At 39.4% G+C, this 19,626-nt stretch overlaps 1 protein-coding gene across 9 annotated transcripts in view; it reads right to left on the bottom strand.

The window, feature by feature from the left end:
• The window catches only part of LOC139562676 (calcium-activated potassium channel subunit alpha-1a-like), a 344,203-nt gene that overhangs the window by 69,627 nt on the left and 254,950 nt on the right, over positions 1–19,626 (bottom strand). For all 9 annotated transcript variants that reach the window (XM_071380568.1, XM_071380575.1, XM_071380570.1 and 6 more), the window contains exons 15-18: positions 18,430–18,539; positions 18,076–18,144; positions 3,437–3,523; positions 3,073–3,149 (exon numbers count right to left, since the gene is read on the bottom strand). In XM_071380568.1, coding sequence (XP_071236669.1) covers positions 3,073–3,149; positions 3,437–3,523; positions 18,076–18,144; positions 18,430–18,539 — 343 coding nt within the window. The remainder of the gene's footprint in view (positions 1–3,072; positions 3,150–3,436; positions 3,524–18,075; positions 18,145–18,429; positions 18,540–19,626) is intronic.

Consider the following 19,626-nt stretch of genomic DNA (forward strand, 5'->3'; position numbering starts at 1 on the left):
ATTCTTGCTGAATAGGTTTCTGAGGACCTCAGTGTCAGTTTCCTTCGATAAGGCTACATTCAAGACTGTGGCAAGACATCGCCACCTAGTGGCCAACTAGCAGTACAGCAATGAAGCACGCAGTACAGTTTAAGCACTGTCTCGTTAAGCAGTTTTCTTTCACTCAGGGCATTGATGACAGCGAGTAAAAAAGGGCCTGATGACCATCTAGAATTGAAATTAATTGCAGTGGGGCTGGGGGCGACAATATTTAAATTCTTAATGCACTGGTGAACTCTGGGTAGTGGTACGATTGGAGCTGGGCAGAGTACCAGAGAACTGGGGAGTGGCGAGGGGGGCTAGAAGCACTGGGGGTGGGGAGGGGAACTAAAAGCAGCGAGGGGAGTGGAGGGTGAGGGGTGTACAACCAGATTGTTTTGATTGTGTTTTGGAGACATTGCTTGCTGAGCTGAATCATTTCCAGAACTTCCCACAAGAACACTTTACGCTTTTCTGAAAATACAGCAGTGTACAAAATAGCCTCAGAGTGAGAAGATTAATTTGAATCTAAATTATTTCTTTTTTTTCTGTCTCCCCCTCCTGATGTCTTGTCTCTTACTCAGTGTGTGTCATTAGAGAGAGGGTAAGGAGGACTCATGGAGAGCTGAAGACACAAGGGGTAGGATTGGGTTTCTAATACAGATCTTGAGGCAAAAATGTCAAGGAGAGTTCATGCACTTCTCCTATAATAAAATCACACTCTGTCATATTAAGGGAGTCAGAGGCCGGGCTAGACTATGAGCCTATGAGGAGACAGACTAGATAATCAGATGTAGGTGTGAGTTTGGGTTCTGCTGAATTCAGGTCTGGTCTGAGGCAGGACAGTGTAAAGATGAGAGGCTGGGAGAATGATTCAAATGCTACACCGGTAACATGCAACATAGAATACTGCTGGCAGAGAAAGAGAAGAGACACTCGCACTGCACTCTGGGTAGGAGGGAACCCGTGTTTTTTTACTCACAGTAAATCACTACCAGAGAGTGGTTAAATAAAGTAGTGGTGTTTCCCACCGGCAGCAGGGGAAGGAAATAACATCAACAACATGTCAATGGTCATAAAAACTTGGACAAAACAAACAGCAACAGAAACAAAACAGAACTAACAGAAGACAAACATTCATTCTAGTAATGGAAATGTCATCTCTCTAAATGTGGCCCTCCTGTTGGTAATACAACATTAAATCAGACAGAGACACAGAAACTAAAATAATCTAAAATAGAACTGTCTCGTTTCAGGTACAGTAAATCTATTGGACCAATGCCTGATTCACACTATAGGGCCAACCCAAACCGTACAGTGCTGGCTCAGATATATTTCTTCACATTGTCCATTCCAGCATGGTTGCAGAAACTGTGGCGGATGTGTAACCAGGCCAGCCCAGTACAGCTCAGCTTGCCTCAGTTTGGCCTTATAGTGATAATCAGACAATACAGGTCTCTGGTTCTCTCTACCTGACAAACTACCAGGCCTTTAGACTGAATAAGTGAGATGACACAGACAAAGGGAAAGGACAGTGGAGATTGTGTGTTTGTTTGGGCGTAGGCTGCTTACTGTAATTGTTGCTGACCTTTCTAGATGTATGGAGACTGCAGGAGGTGGAACTATTTAACATGTTGGGACAAGGGCCCATGTAGGTCAGGTAGTAATAAGGCCCTTAATGCTTTTAATTCAGCCTATCCAGGAAGTAGACTGAAAATACGACTTACTGTATATTATTTTCCTCAATGACTTTACTTCCTGAATTGAAAAGCAATTGAGCCCAACCCTTGTAAACATTCTCTAATTCCCAGTCTGATCAATAGTACAAGTTGAGAAAAAGGGTAATATTCCAAGTCCTCCCCGCTGGCAGAAGTGTATGGTAGTATGCCTGGACCATTACGGTGTTCTGATTCTGTGTATGGTAGTATGCCTGGACCATTACGGTGTTCTGATTCTGTGTATGGTAGTATGCCTGGACCATTACGGTGTTCTGATTCTGTGTATGGTAGTATGCCTGGACCATTACGGTGTTCTGATTCTGTGTATGGTAGTATGCCTGGACCATTACGGTGTTCTGATTCTGTGTATGGTGGTATGCCTGGACCATTACGGTGTTCTGATTCTGTGTATGGTAGTATGCCTGGACCATTACGGTGTTCTGATTCTGTGTATGGTAGTATGCCTGGACCATTACGGTGTTCTGATTCTGTGTATGGTAGTATGCCTGGACCATTACGGTGTTCTGATTCTGTGTATGGTAGTATGCCTGGACCATTACGGTGTTCTGATTCTGTGTATGGTAGTATGCCTGGACCATTACGGTGTGCTGATTCTGTGTATGGTAGTATGCCTGGACCATTACGGTGTTCTGATTCTGTATGGTTTGACCAATAGGGTATGTGGTTGTCTGACCCCATGAACCCTGAGCAGAGAAACGCCATTGGTTCATTTATTCTTCCACCTGACTGAGGTCAATATCTCTGCCCATATCACAGAGTCGCTATGGTGACCTGACAGCCTCCCTCGTCTGCTCAGCTACTCCTGTCACTCAAACTCACTCCATCATTAGCACACTGACAACTATCTCTCTCTCGGTCCCTTTCTGCCTCCAGACTTCAGTCCACCCTTCTAACTAGTTTCGTCATTATGATACATAACATGATCAGGTTACATATTTTAGTCATGAAATTAATAAATCAAACTAAATGTGCATAATGTTGCCTGTACTTCTTTTGGATTTAATAAATAATATCATCATGCATTGATTTTGGATTATACCACAATGAAGGTTGAGGAATTGTGATCACAGTTATTACACTTTCAAATGGGACTCAAGGTCATCACTGGGGAAATGTCCATTTCAAAGTGTATAATAGCAAAAAATATAGTTATCGCTGTAAAAGGATATTCCTATGAGAAACAGTGAGGGATATGACATCATTCATATTATAGCACATCCTAATCCTAATTCAGCGACAGTGGGAGGTGGGGGAGGGGTTGGGAGGAGAGGAGGGTCATACGAGGGGTGAGTGATTGTGTTGTGGGTGTACTCACGTCGTTTGCAGCCACACTTTTTGATCCGTTTGGGGTCTGTGATGTCATCGTGACAAGCTTTGCAGTAGAAAAATGCTCTGAGGGGAGAAAACAGCAGCATAGACATTTATCATCTCAGTTTGCAACTCACCTTGTGAGTTTGACCCATGTCACCAGGTTGACCTGTGAGTTGGCTTTAACCAGCTGGCTTTTACTTTTACCAATGAAACCTTTATTTTTAACAAGATATTTAGAGAAGTTTAATGCCTAATCTCCTTTTAGCCACCAAGACAATGAACACAGAAAACCCAGGCAAGGCTTTAAACAGACTTTTCCTGTGGCGTTTTTCTGTATTTTTCCGTGATGGTGGGATGATAGCCATTACCTCTTTACTTCTTTGGCGTCACTGGCGATGAAGAACCCCAGAGTTCCTTCCTGCATCTTTACGTGGTTCCCCGGGTTGATGAGGATGCTGGGTAATGGGAGATAGATGACATCACACTCTTTAGAAGCTGTTATGGCCGTTAGTCACACTCACGCGCTAATCAAGAGGAATGGTACACACACATCATCAACCCACTGGCTGGAGCTACAGTACAATGACCAGCGAGCTAACGCAGCCTGATCGGATTGGTCAATGAAATCACAGCTTCTGCAGTCTCCAGTTGTTTAGTTTGGAGAGTAGTTATAATGGAAGTTTTATAAATGCTCTACAGTCTAGGCCACTGTATGGAGGTGGTTATTGAAGTGGTATAGTGTGGTGGAGAAAATCATTGTTTCCATGTTTAGCCACCTTCTCTGAAGCTAATCACACAGATCGACAGAATGCACAACAGCATGAGTTGGTTGGTCAATTTTAATGGAGTGGATGTATGGGCAGAGGTAGGAGGAGTGAAGGGGGGGTCAGAAATAATTTAAATTGTTGTTGTTATGGAGTGGTTTCAGCCTCAGCAGTCAGTTACATACTGTTACCTGGGTTATTACTGGACATTGGAGTGTTACACTACAGTAAGATACTGTTACCTGGGTTAGTAATGGACAGTGGAATGCTACACTACAGTAAGATACTGTTACCTGGGTTAGTAATGGACAGTGGAATGCTACACTACAGTTACATACTGTTACCTGGGTTAGTAATGGACAGTGGAATGCTACACTACAGTTACATACTGTTACCTGGGTTATTACTAGACAGTGGAATGCTACACTACAGTTACATACTGTTACCTGGGTTATTACTAGACAGTGTAATGCTACACTACAGTTACATAATGTTACCTGGGTTATTACTGGACAGTGGAATGCTACACTACAGTTAGATACTGTTACCTGGGTTAGTAATGGGCAGTGGAATGCTACACTACAGTTACATACTGTTACCTGGGTTATTAATGGACAGTGGAATGCTACACTACAGTTACATACTGTTACCTGGGTTAGTAATGGACAGTGGAATGCTACACTACAGTTAGATACTGTTACCTGGGTTAGTAATGGACAGTGGAATGTTACACTACAGTTACATACTGTTACCTGGGTTAGTAATGGACAGTGGAATGCTACACTACAGTTACATACTGTTACCTGGGTTATTACTAGACAGTGGAATGCTACACTACAGTTACATACTGTTACCTGGGTTATTAATAGACAGTGGAATGCTACACTACAGTTACATAATGTTACCTGGGTTAGTAATGGACAGTGGAATGCTACACTACAGTTACATACTGTTACCTGGGTTAGTAATGGACAGTGGAATGCTACACTACAGTTACATACTGTTACCTGGGTTATTACTAGACAGTGGAATGCTACACTACAGTTACATACTGTTACCTGGGTTAGTAATGGACAGTGGAATGCTACACTACAGTTACATACTGTTACCTGGGTTAGTAATGGACAGTGGAATGCTACACTACAGTTACATACTGTTACCTGGGTTATTACTGGACAGTGGAATGCTACACTATAGTTACATACTGTTACCTGGGTTAGTAATGGACAGTGGAATGCTACACTACAGTTACATACTGTTACCTGGGTTAGTAATGGACAGTGGAATGCTACACTATAGTTACATACTGTTACCTGGGTTATTACTGGACAGTGGAATGTTACACTACAGTTACATACTGTTACCTGGGTTAGTAATGGACAGTGGAATGCTACACTACAGTTACATACTGTTACCTGGGTTAGTAATGGACAGTGGAATGCTACACTATAGTTACATACTGTTACCTGGGTTATTACTGGACAGTGGAATGCTACACTACAGTTACATACTGTTACCTGGGTTAGTAATGGACAGTGGAATGCTACACTACAGTTACATACAGTTACCTGGGTTAGTAATGGACAGTGGAATGCTACACTACAGTTACATACTGTTACCTGGGTTAGTAATGGACAGTGGAATGCTACACTATAGTTACATACTGTTACCTGGGTTAGTAATGGACAGTGGAATGCTACACTATAGTTACATACTGTTACCTGGGTTAGTAATGGACAGTGGAATGCTACACTACAGTTGCATACTGTTACCTGGGTTAGTAATGGACAGTGGAATGCTACACTACAGTTACATACTGTTACCTGGGTTAGTAATGGACAGTGGAATGCTACACTATAGTTACATACTGTTACCTGGGTTAGTAATGGACAGTGGAATGCTACACTACAGTTACATACTGTTACCTGGGTTAGTAATGGACAGTGGAATGCTACACTACAGTTACATACTGTTACCTGGGTTAGTAATGGACAGTGGAATGCTACACTACAGTTACATACTGTTACCTGGGTTATTACTAGACAGTGGAATGCTACACTACAGTTACATACTGTTACCTGGGTTATTACTGGACAGTGGAATGTTACACTACAGTTACATACTGTTACCTGGGTTAGTAATGGACAGTGGAATGCTACACTACAGTAAGATACTGTTACCTGGGTTATTACTGGACAGTGGAATGCTACACTACAGTTACATACTGTTACCTGGGTTATTACTAGACAGTGGAATGCTACACTACAGTTACATAATGTTACCTGGGTTAGTAATGGACAGTGGAATGCTACACTACAGTTACATACTGTTACCTGGGTTATTACTGGACAGTGGAATGTTACACTACAGTTACATACTGTTACCTGGGTTATTACTGGACAGTGGAATGCTACACTACAGTTACATACTGTTACCTGGGTTAGTAATGGACAGTGGAATGCTACACTACAGTTACATAATGTTACCTGGGTTATTACTGGACAGTGGAATGCTACACTACAGTTACATACTGTTACCTGGGTTAGTAATGGACAGTGGAATGCTACACTACAGTTACATACTGTTACCTGGGTTAGTAATGGACAGTGGAATGCTACACTACAGTTACATACTGTTACCTGGGTTATTACTGGACAGTGGAATGCTACACTACAGTTACATACTGTTACCTGGGTTAGTAATGGACAGTGGAATGCTACACTACAGTTACATACTGTTACCTGGGTTAGTAATGGACAGTGGAATGCTACACTACAGTAAGATACTGTTACCTGGGTTAGTAATGTACAGTGGAATGCTACACTACAGTTACATACTGTTACCTGGGTTATTACTAGACAGTGGAATGCTACACTACAGTTACATACTGTTACCTGGGTTAGTAATGGACAGTGGAATGCTACACTACAGTTACATACTGTTACCTGGGTTAGTAATGGACAGTGGAATGCTACACTATAGTTACATACCGTTACCTGGGTTATTACTGGACAGTGGAATGCTACACTACAGTTACATACTGTTACCTGGGTTAGTAATGGACAGTGGAATGCTACACTACAGTTACATACAGTTACCTGGGTTAGTAATGGACAGTGGAATGCTATACTACAGTTACATACTGTTACCTGGGTTATTACTGGACAGTGGAATGCTACACTATAGTTACATACTGTTACCTGGGTTAGTAATGGACAATGGAATGATACACTACAGTTACATACTGTTACCTGGGTTAGTAATGGACAGTGGAATGCTACACTATAGTTACATACTGTTACCTGGGTTAGTAATGGACAGTGGAATGCTACACTACAGTTACATACTGTTACCTGGGTTAGTAATGGACAGTGGAATGCTACACTACAGTTACATACTGTTACCTGGGTTAGTAATGGACAGTGGAATGCTACACTACAGTTACATACTGTTACCTGGGTTATTACTAGACAGTGGAATGTTACACTACAGTTACATACTGTTACCTGGGTTAGTAATGGACAGTGGAATGCTACACTACAGTTACATACTGTTACCTGGGTTATTACTGGACAGTGGAATGCTACACTACAGTTACATACTGTTACCTGGGTTATTACTAGACAGTGGAATGCTACACTACAGTTACATACTGTTACCTGGGTTAGTAATGGGCAGTGGAATGCTACACTACAGTTACATACTGTTACCTGGGTTATTACTGGACAGTGGAATGCTACACTACAGTTACATACTGTTACCTGGGTTAGTAATGGACAGTGGAATGCTACACTACAGTTACATACTGTTACCTGGGTTAGTAATGGACAGTGGAATGCTACACTACAGTTACATACTGTTACCTGGGTTAGTAATGGACAGTGGAATGCTACACTACAGTTACATACTGTTAACTGGGTTATTACTGGACAGTGGAATGCTACACTACAGTTACATACTGTTACCTGGGTTATTACTGGACAGTGGAATGCTACACTATAGTTACATACTGTTACCTGGGTTAGTAATGGACAGTGGAATGCTGCACTATAGTTACATACTGTTACCTGGGTTAGTAATGGACAGTGGAATGCTACACTACAGTTAGATACTGTTACCTGGGTTAGTAATGGACAGTGGAATGCTACACTATAGTTACATACTGTTACCTGGGTTAGTAATGGACAGTGGAATGCTACACTACAGTTACATACTGTTACCTGGGTTAGTAATGGACAGTGGAATGCTACACTATAGTTACATACTGTTACCTGGGTTAGTAATGGACAGTGGAATGCTACACTACAGTTACATACTGTTACCTGGGTTAGTAATGGACAGTGGAATGCTACACTACAGTTACATACTGTTACCTGGGTTATTAATGGACAGTGGAATGCTACACTACAGTTACATACTGTTACCTGGGTTAGTAATGGACAGTGGAATGCTACACTACAGTTACATACTGTTACCTGGGTTAGTAATGGACAGTGGAATGCTACACTACAGTTACATACTGTTACCTGGGTTAGTAATGGACAGTGGAATGCTACACTACAGTTAGATACTGTTACCTGGGTTAGTAATGGACAGTGGAATGCTACACTACAGTTACATACTGTTACCTGGGTTAGTAATGGACAGTGGAATGCTACACTATAGTTACATACTGTTACCTGGGTTAGTAATGGACAGTGGAATGCTACACTACAGTTAGATACTGTTACCTGGGTTAGTAATGGACAGTGGAATGCTACACTATAGTTACATACTGTTACCTGGGTTAGTAATGGACAGTGGAATGCTACACTACAGTTACATACTGTTACCTGGGTTAGTAATGGACAGTGGAATGCTACACTACAGTTACATACTGTTACCTGGGTTAGTAATGGACAGTGGAATGCTACACTATAGTTACATACTGTTACCTGGGTTAGTAATGGACAGTGGAATGTTACACTACAGTTACATACTGTTACCTGGGTTAGTAATGGACAGTGGAATGCTACACTATAGTTACATACTGTTACCTGGGTTATTACTGGACAGTGGAATGCTACACTACAGTTACATACTGTTACCTGGGTTATTAATGGACAGTGGAATGCTACACTACAGTTACATACTGTTACCTGGGTTAGTAATGGACAGTGGAATGTTACACTACAGTTACATACTGTTACCTGGGTTATTAATGGACAGTGGAATGCTACACTACAGTTAGATACTGTTACCTGGGTTATTAATGGACAGTGGAATGCTACACTACAGTTACATACTGTTACCTGGGTTAGTAATGGACAGTGGAATGTTACACTACAGTTACATACTGTTACCTGGGTTATTAATGGACAGTGGAATGCTACACTACAGTTAGATACTGTTACCTGGGTTATTAATGGACAGTGGAATGCTACACTATAGTTACATACTGTTACCTGGGTTATTACTAGACAGTGGAATGCTAGGGAATGAACAGCCTTTCGGACTAACACTACAGAGGAATAGGAAATATATGCTAAAGGCTTAAGTGTTGTTATATAGTGTATTGTCATATTGCTATAGTAACCTAGTACTGCTATAGTTAACTAGTCCCGCTATAGTTAACTAGTATTGCTATAGTAAACTAGTAGTGTTATAGTAAACTAGTATTGCTATGGTAAACTAGTATAGTAGTGTTATATTAAACTAGTAGTGCTATAGTACACGAATACTGTTACATTAACCTAGTATTGCTATAGTAACCTAGTATTTCTGTAGTAACCTAGTATTGCTATAGTAACCTAGTATTTCTATAGTAACCTAGTATTGCTATAGTAACCTATTATTGCTATAGTAACCTAGTACTGTTATAGTAAACTAGCATTGTTATTGTAACCTAGTATTGCTATAGTAAACTAGCATTGTTATTGTAACCTAGTATTGCTTTAGTAACCTAGTATTGCTATAGTAACCTAGTGTTGCTTTAGTAAACTAGTATTGCTATAGTCCCCTAGTATTGCTATAGTAAAATAGTACTACTATAGTGACCTACTATTGCTTTAGTAACCTAGTATTGTTATAGTAATATAATATTGCTACAGTGCTGCTTTAGTGTATTTCAGCTAAGAAATGTGATATGCAATTTATTTTAACATTATCCATGTCCGTTTTGATTAATTAGGGAGACGTATTTAATAACCAAGTAGCAGAGGGAAAATGCCCATCTAATGTTATCTAATGGATAAGTGATATTCATATTAAAAATTCTCTCCAACCCCATAGATCCTTACTGTATCCTCAAACATAAGTCTACAGTAAAGAAGATATTGAAGATTTGAATGGTGCTTAGGTGTGTAGGGTGCCTGTACGGACTGGCTGTATCATTCCCCCTGAATTAGACTGAAACGAGAGTGGACGACACACACGCACACGCCCAGCTCATTAATGGTTGCCTGTGGGTAGGAATCATCAATGATGGGAGTGCAGACTGAGAGACTGACAAACGGAACACACAGACCGACAGTCAGGGGACAACCCCCCTGGTCTCCGAGCCCAGACGAAAGGGAAAATACTAACACTTTACTAACTTAACTAATAATTTACAAATAGTTTACTTTTACCAATACTTTACTTTACCAATACTTTACTTTATGTTTACTTTGGCTTTACTTTCAATCCCTTTACTAAGGCTTTATTATACTTTCCTAAGGCTTTAGTATACTTTAACAAGGGTAAAATTTCCCAATCCTGTGTTTACTATTACTTTATTGTACTTTCCTGAACGTTTATGCTCAACTCTGACTTACTAATACCTGGTTGTACTTTATTTACCCTTTAATTTACTACTACTTTATTTTACTTGACCAACTCTTTAGTTAACTGATCATTTACTGCATTTGGGGCGGCAGGTAGCCTAGTGGTTAGAGCGTTGGGCTAGTAACCGAAATGTTGTTAGATCGAATCCCCGAGCTGACAAGGTAAAAATCTATCGTTCTATCCCTGAACAAGACAGTTAACCCACTGTTCCTAGGCTGTCATTGTAAATAATAATTTGTTCTTAACTGACTTGGCTAGGTAAATAAAAAAATAAAACGTACGTTTTCAGTTTGTTGTACTAAAGTGACACATTTGAGAACACTTGTCTACACAAACAAGATGTGTAAAAAGTGCATGCAGGCTCAGAAAATAGCTGAGAGCAGCTGAAAACTATAGACTAATTTGCAAATGATACAAATCTTTCCTCTGGGCTCTACGAACAACATATTTAAACAATAAGGGGGTGATTGGATCAATTATAAAGCTGTAATCAATAGTGACAGCAAAACAACAGGATATTTTGCTAAACTTAAGTTTAAAGTTGCACTATTCAGCTTTATATCAGACTGAATGGCCCCCCAGAGTAGAAAACAGGCTTCACGTTTGACATGCTGTTTAGAGAAAATAAACTAAGCCACTACAAAAAACACATTGCTGCCCAAATCTGAGATTTCACATAATTTACCAATTTCAGATCTAATAACAAAGAAACATAACAAAATGTAATTTTCTCCCAATTATGCATAGAGGCCCAAACTGTATCAAAACCTCATATTATGAGCAACAAGGTAAGCATCACACATCCCATGTGATGGAGTGTTATAGCATGCCGTTAGCGAACAGCGTGAGTAGGACACTTGTAAAACACACAGGGCATAGCCACCGCAGTACAGATAAAGAGACAGGTACGTAGATGCAGACTGTTGCAGTAACTTCTGTGCAGTTGGATTGTTCCGTAAACACCAAACTGACAGGAAGTGACCTCACTTGATAACATCTACTCGGAGACGCACAGGTATGGGGGAACAAGGTGAATGAGACACACACTACACAAGCGTACGCACACACACACACACATACACACCAACGTATACATACACACATATATTCTCACACACACAGGACAGATTATTCACACACGGACACACACAACAGTAAGAACGGGATGAAATACAAGTATGAAGCAGCAGCCATGGAAAACGTGGACTAAAATTGAGCAATTCCATTGGATAAATGTTAAGTTATCCAAAGTTAACGGTCCCATGCCTTGACTAAGATATGACATGACAGAACAAAATGCTGTTGGTATCATCAATAAAACATGAGTTTGTGTCAAACTCTGCTTGCTGCAATGACATATAATCAATCCATCGATTCCATAATATTACCAAAATGTGCAACAAATCAACAATAATCTTATCCATCAACAAACCCTTCTGAGGTTCAGATATCAGCAATGTGTCTCTTGACTGATATGTGAGATGAAACTATCAAAAACTATACAAATGTGAAGTAGTGCTTTGATGACGAACATAACACTAAAACAAAGGAACACTAAAAAAATATATAATCAGTCACGTTCACGCAATTACAACTAACTGAAAACACTGAAAAACAACTGAAGTGAGCGAGAAATTAAGGAGAACGACGGACAACGCAAGAGACAGAAAGAAAATCAAAACAGGAGGTAGAAATGGAGGAGAGGGTGTTAGCCTGGGCACGTCGACAACGTCACAGACAAATCAACAAGTAAACAAACGAGTCAAATTCAACTATCCTCTCTCTGCCTGCAAAGAAGTTAGTGCATTAGGCACAAGGAAGACAATCAAAAATAGAGTGAGAAATTGGCCCATTTTCAGATAGGGTTTGGGAAAGTATCCTTAGGAACCTAAACCCAGAGTCAGCAGCTCTAAAGTGGTGGAGTGGGGCGGAAGTTTGGAGGGAAAGATAAGGAAGAGGGCATACCGCTTTCTGCTTCTGCAAACAACAAGAAAACAACCCCAAATCAAACAGTTGTTATTAACATAAAAGGAGAGATGAAAACTGATATTATGAGTCTGAGTGGACAAAACATTAGGAACACCTTCATAGTATTGCCCTCAGGACAGCCTCAATTCAGTGTGGGACTCTGTTGGAACATTAGGGGGTTGGGGTGGGTTTGATTTGGTAGGGGATCTGTGTATGTTTTGCCCTCTACCTGTTCTGTCTGTGTTATTTGTATAATCAAATAAATAAAATAAAAAATAAAAAAATTGTCTCAATTCGTCAGAGCATGGACTCTACAAGGTGTCAAAAACATTCCACAGGGATGCTGGCTCATATTGACTCCAATGCTTCACACAGTTCTGTGAGCTTGGATGGATGTCCTTTGGGTGGTGGACCATTCTTGATAAACACGGGAAACTGTTAAATGTGAAAAACACAGCAGCGTTGCAGTTCTTGACACACTCAAACCAGTCTGCATGGCACCTACTACCATACCCCGTTCGAAGGCACTTTTGTCTTGCCCATTCACCCTCTGAATGGCACACATACACAATCCATGTCTCAAGGCTTAAAAATCCTTCTTTAACCTGTCTCCTCCCCTTCATCTACACTGATTGGAGTGGATTTAACAAGTGACATCAATAAGAGATCATAACTTTTACCTGGACTCACATGGTCAGTCTGTCATGGAAAGAACAGGTGTTCCTAATGTTTTGTACACTCAGTGTATGTCTCAATTTGCTGTCTGTCTACCTTATGATGGGAAAAGGAAAGTACTTGCTGTAGCACTCCGAGAAAAAGTTGAAGACCTTCAGATCACTTTAGTAAACATGGAGGTACTTAGATTTAATCTCAAGAGCTGATTTTATTACACAGACTGCATCTATGAATTCATTTAGTTTTTACTATCAGAGAGATATGCAGTTTAGATGGCACAGAATGGTTTTAATATCAGAGAGATACGCAGTTTAGATGGCACTGAGAATGGTTTTACTATCAGAGAGATATGCAGTTTAGATGGCACTGAGAATGGTTTTACTATCAGAGAGATATGCAGTTTAGATGGCACTGAGAATGGTTTTACTATCAGAGAGATATGCAGTTTAGATGGCACTGAGAATGGTTTTACTATCAGAGAGATATGCAGTTTAGATGGCACTGAGAATGGTTTTACTATCAGAGAGATATGCAGTTTAGATGGCACAGAGAATGGTTTTACTATCAGAGAGATACGCAGTTTAGATGGCACTGAGAATGGTTTTACTATCAGAGAGATATGCAGTTTAGATGGCACTGAGAATGGTTTTACTATCAGAGAGATATGCAGTTTAGATGGCACTGAGAATGGTTTTACTATCAGAGAGATATGCAGTTTAGATGGCACTGAGAATGGTTTTACTATCAGAGAGATATGCAGTTTAGATGGCACAGAGAATGGTTTTACTATCAGAGAGATATACAGTTTAGATGGCACAGAGAATGGTTTTACTATCAGAGAGATATGCAGTTTAGATGGTACTGAGAATGTTTTTACTATCAGAGAGATACGCAGTTTAGATGGTACTGAGAATGTTTTTACTATCAGAGAGATATGCAGTTTAGATGGTACAGAGAATGGTTGTACTATCAGAGAGATACGCAGTTTAGATGGTACAGAGAATGGTTTTACTATCAGAGAGATATGCAGTTTAGATGGTACTGAGAATGGTTTTACTATCAGAGAGATATGCAGTTTAGATGGTACTGAGAATGGTTTTACTATCAGAGAGATATGCAGTTTAGATGGTACAGAGAATGGTTGTACTATCAGAGAGATATGCAGTTTAGATGGTACTGAGAATGTTTTTACTATCAGAGAGATACGCAGTTTAGATGGTACAGAGAATGGTTGTACTATCAGAGAGATATGCAGTTTAGATGGTACTGAGAATGGTTTTACTATCAGAGAGATATGCAGTTTAGATGGTACTGAGAATGGTTTTACTATCAGAGAGATATGCAGTTTAGATGGTACTGAGAATGTTTTTACTATCAGAGAGATATGCAGTTTAGATGGTACAGAGAATGTTTTTACTATCAGAGAGATATGCAGTTTAGATGGTACTGAGAATGGTTTTAATATCAGAGAGATATGCAGTTTAGATGGTACTAAGAATGGTTTTACTATCAGAGAGATATGCTGTTTAGATGGCACTGAGAATGGTTTTACTATCAGAGAGATATGCAGTTTAGATGGTACTGAGAATGGTTTTAATATCAGAGAGATATGCAGTTTAGATGGTACTGAGAATGGTTTTAATATCAGAGAGATATGCTGTTTAGATGGTACTGAGAATGGTTTTAATATCAGAGAGATATGCTGTTTAGATGGCACTGAGAATGGTTTTAATATCAGAGAGATATGCTGTTTAGATGGTACTGAGAATGGTTTTAATATCAGAGAGATATGCTGTTTAGATGGCACTAAGAATGGTTTTACTATCAGAGAGATATGCAGTTTAGATGGTACTGAGAATGGTTTTAATATCAGAGAGATATGCTGTTTAGATGGCACTGAGAATGGTTTTACTATCAGAGAGATATGCAGTTTAGATGGCACTGAGAATGGTTTTACTATCAGAGAGATATGCAGTTTAGATGGTACAGAGAATGGTTTTAATATCAGAGAGATATGCAGTTTAGATGGCACTGAGAATGTTTTTACTATCAGAGAGATATGCAGTTTAGATGGTACAGAGAATGGTTTTACTATCAGAGAGATATGCAGTTTAGATGGTACAGAGAATGTTTTTACTATCAGAGAGATATGCAGTTTAGATGGTACAGAGAATGGTTTTAATATCAGAGAGATATGCAGTTTAGATGGCACTGAGAATGTTTTTACTATCAGAGAGATATGCAGTTTAGATGGTACAGAGAATGGTTTTACTATCAGAGAGATATGCAGTTTAGATGGTACAGAGAATGGTTTTACTATCAGAGAGATATGCAGTTTAGATGGTACAGAGAATGGTTTTAATATCAGAGAGATATGCAGTTTAGATGGCACTGAGAATGTTTTTACTATCAGAGAGATATGCAGTTTAGATGGTACAGAGAATGGTTTTACTATCAGAGAGATATGCAGTTTAGATGGTACAGAGAATGGTTTTACTATCAGAGAGATATGCAGTTTAGATGGTACAGAGAATGGTTTTACTATCAGAGAGATATGCAGTTTAGATGGTACTGAGAATGGTTTTACTATCAGAGAGATATGCAGTTTAGATGGCACTGAGAATGTTTTTACTATCAGAGAGATATGCAGTTTAGATGGTACAGAGAATGGTTTTAATATCAGAGAGATATGCAGTTTAGATGGTACTGAGAATGGTTTTAATATCAGAGAGATATGCAGTTTAGATGGTACTGAAAATGGTTTTACTATCAGAGAGATATGCAGTTTAGATGGCACTGAGAATGTTTTTACTATCAGAGAGATATGCAGTTTAGATGGTACTGAGAATGGTTTTAATATCAGAGAGATATGCAGTTTAGATGGTACTGAGAATGTTTTTACTATCAGAGAGATATGCAGTTTAGATGGTACTGAGAATGGTTTTACTATCAGAGAGATATGCAGTTTAGATGGTACAGAGAATGTTTTTACTATCAGAGAGATATGCAGTTTAGATGGTACTGAGAATGGTTTTACTATCAGAGAGATATGCAGTTTAGATGGTACAGAGAATGTTTTTACTATCAGAGAGATATGCAGTTTAGATGGTACTAAGAATGGTTTTACTATCAGAGAGATATGCAGTTTAGATGGCACTGAGAATGTTTTTACTATCAGAGAGATATGCAGTTTAGATGGTACTGAGAATGTTTTTAATATCAGAGAGATATGCAGTTTAGATGGTACTGAGAATGTTTTTACTATCAGAGAGATATGCAGTTTAGATGGCACTGAGAATGGTTTTACTATCAGAGAGATATGCAGTTTAGATGGTACAGAGAATGTTTTTAATATCAGAGAGATATGCAGTTTAGATGGTACTGAGAATGTTTTTACTATCAGAGAGATATGCAGTTTAGATGGCACTGAGAATGGTTTTACTATCAGAGAGATATGCAGTTTAGATGGTACTGAGAATGTTTTTACTATCAGAGAGATATGCAGTTTAGATGGCACAGAGAATGGTTGTACTATCAGAGAGATATGCAGTTTAGATGGTACTGAGAATGGTTTTACTATCAGAGAGATATGCAGTTTAGATGGTACTGAGAATGGTTTTACTATCAGAGAGATACGCAGTTTAGATGGTACTGAGAATGTTTTTACTATCAGAGAGATATGCAGTTTAGATGGTACTGAGAATGGTTTTAATATCAGAGAGATACGCAGTTTAGATGGTACTGAGAATGGTTTTAATATCAGAGAGATACGCAGTTTAGATGGTACTGAGAATGTTTTTACTATCAGAGAGATATGCAGTTTAGATGGTACTGAAAATGGTTTTAATATCAGAGAGATATGCTGTTTAGATGGCACAGAGAATGTTTTTACTATCAGAGAGATATGCAGTTTAGATGGTACTAAGAATGGTTTTAATATCAGAGAGATATGCAGTTTAGATGGCACTGAGAATGGTTTTAATATCAGAGAGATATGCTGTTTAGATGGCACTGAGAATGGTTTTAATATCAGAGAGATATGCTGTTTAGATGGCACTGAGAATGGTTTTACTATCAGAGAGATATGCTGTTTAGATGGCACTGAGAATGGTTTTACTATCAGAGAGATATGCTGTTTAGATGGCACTGAGAATGGTTTTACTATCAGAGAGATATGCTGTTTAGATGGCACTGAGAATGGTTTTACTATCAGAGAGATATGCTGTTTAGATGGCACTGAGAATGGTTTTACTATCAGAGAGATATGCTGTTTAGATGGCACTGAGAATGGTGGCACTATGACTACGTAGTGGAGAAATTCCTGGCATGAGCAACAGAAAAGCATACCATGTCTATGTGCAAGCACACAACAAAAACACTGAGCAAAAGTTAAAAAATACATGTTTAAAATATGACATAATTACAAGGTGGTTAGACATGACTTTGTTTGAACTATTTATCGTGATTTCATTATGTACTAAAAACTCCACAACTCAACTCTACTATAAATGCATTATTGTCAGTTGAATGTTGTCAGTGTAAAATAAAAGGTCACAGTGCTGATGGTGTTGGAGTGGGTGGGATTTGGTAATATATGGTTAGTGACTACTTTATGTTTATAGTTAGCAAGTTCATAGTAATATAAATGGCATGAATGGTTATCATGGCTCAACACAGAGACAACTATTTACAGATAAATCTTGAACAACATCCTAGATTTTGAAAAAGTTCAGGGATATTATAGACAGAGGTCCAGCAGTCCTGTACAACACAGAGAGAAACACAGAGACACAAACCTGCTCTCTCCCAGCTCCGATTTGTTCTCGATGGCGATAAGCAACAGCTTCAGCTTCACGTAGCACAGCCTGACACACACACACACACACACACAGAGGATTGTAAGGGAATGCTATGTCTCCTTTAGGTTATATGTAACTACTATTTTAACATTACCAATACTATCAAATTAAAAATGTATATTTTTTTATGTATTTAATATATTCATGTACTATTAATATTGCTACCATCTAATGTTCAGTAGTTGTAGCAGTACAAGGGAGAGAGCAGCAGCAGTAAAAGAGAACAGCAACATGTAGCAGAGAGAGTTACCGTACTGTACCGGGCGGAGGACCGTGCTGTCTCATACTTACTCGCAGACTGCTGGGAAGGAGAGCCCCACAAAGGCACTGGACAGATACTCTGTGTACATCTCATTAGCTACCCCTTCTAAATAGTACTTCTGCCATGTGTCCTCTTCAATCTGAGAAGCAACAAGTAGAAAATACATATGTATAAATACATATATAAATACATATACAGATGAAAAATGTCCATAGTACCTTAAGCCCTTTATAAACCCTTCTTAAGGCCTTTATAAACCCTTCTTAAAACTTCTTAGGGCTAGGGGGCAGTATCCTGAATTTCCGCCTGACTGACGTGCCCAAAGTAAACTGCCTGTTACTCAGGCCCAGAAGCCAGGATATGCATCAAATCAAATCAAATCAAATTTTATTAGTCACATACACATGGTTAGCAGATGTTAATGCGAGTGTAGCGAAATGCTTGTGCTTCTAGTTCCGACAATGCAGTAATAACCAACAAGTAATCTAACCTAACAATTCCACAACTACTACCTTATACACACACACAAGTGTAAAGGGATAAAGAATATGTACATAAAGATATATGAATGAGTGGTGGTACAGAACGGCATGGCAAGATGCAGTAGATGGTATAGAGTACGGTATATACATATGAGATGAGTACTGTAGGGTATGTAAACATAAAGTGGCATAGTTTAAAGTGGCTAGTGGTACATGTATTACATAAAGATGGCAAGATGCAGTAGATGATATAGAGTACAGTATATACATATGAGATGGGTTAATGTAGGGTATGTAAACATTATATTAAGTGGCATTGTTTAAAGTGGCTAGTGGTACATTTTTACATAATTTCCATCAATTCCCATTTTTAAAGTGGCTGGAGTTGAGTCAGTATGTTGGCAGCGGCCGCTAAATGTTAGTGGTGGCTGTTTAACAGTCTGATGGCCTTGAGATAGAAGCTGTTTTTCAGTCTCTCGGTCCCTGCTTTGATGCACCTGTACTGACCTCGCCTTCTGGATGATAGCGGGGTGAACAGGCAGTGGCTTGGGTGGTTGTTGTCCTTGATGATCTTTATGGCCTTCCTGTGACATCGGGTGGTGTAGGTGTCCTGGAGGGCAGGTAGTTTGCCCCCGGTGATGCGTTCTGCAGACCTCACTACCCTCTGGAGAGCCTTACGGTTGTGGGCGGAGCAGTTGCCGTACCAGGCGGTGATACAGCCCGACAGGATGCTCTCGATTGTGC

This window comes from Salvelinus alpinus, chromosome 32, assembly GCF_045679555.1.
Source record: "Salvelinus alpinus chromosome 32, SLU_Salpinus.1, whole genome shotgun sequence".
Classification (NCBI taxonomy): domain Eukaryota; kingdom Metazoa; phylum Chordata; class Actinopteri; order Salmoniformes; family Salmonidae; genus Salvelinus; species Salvelinus alpinus.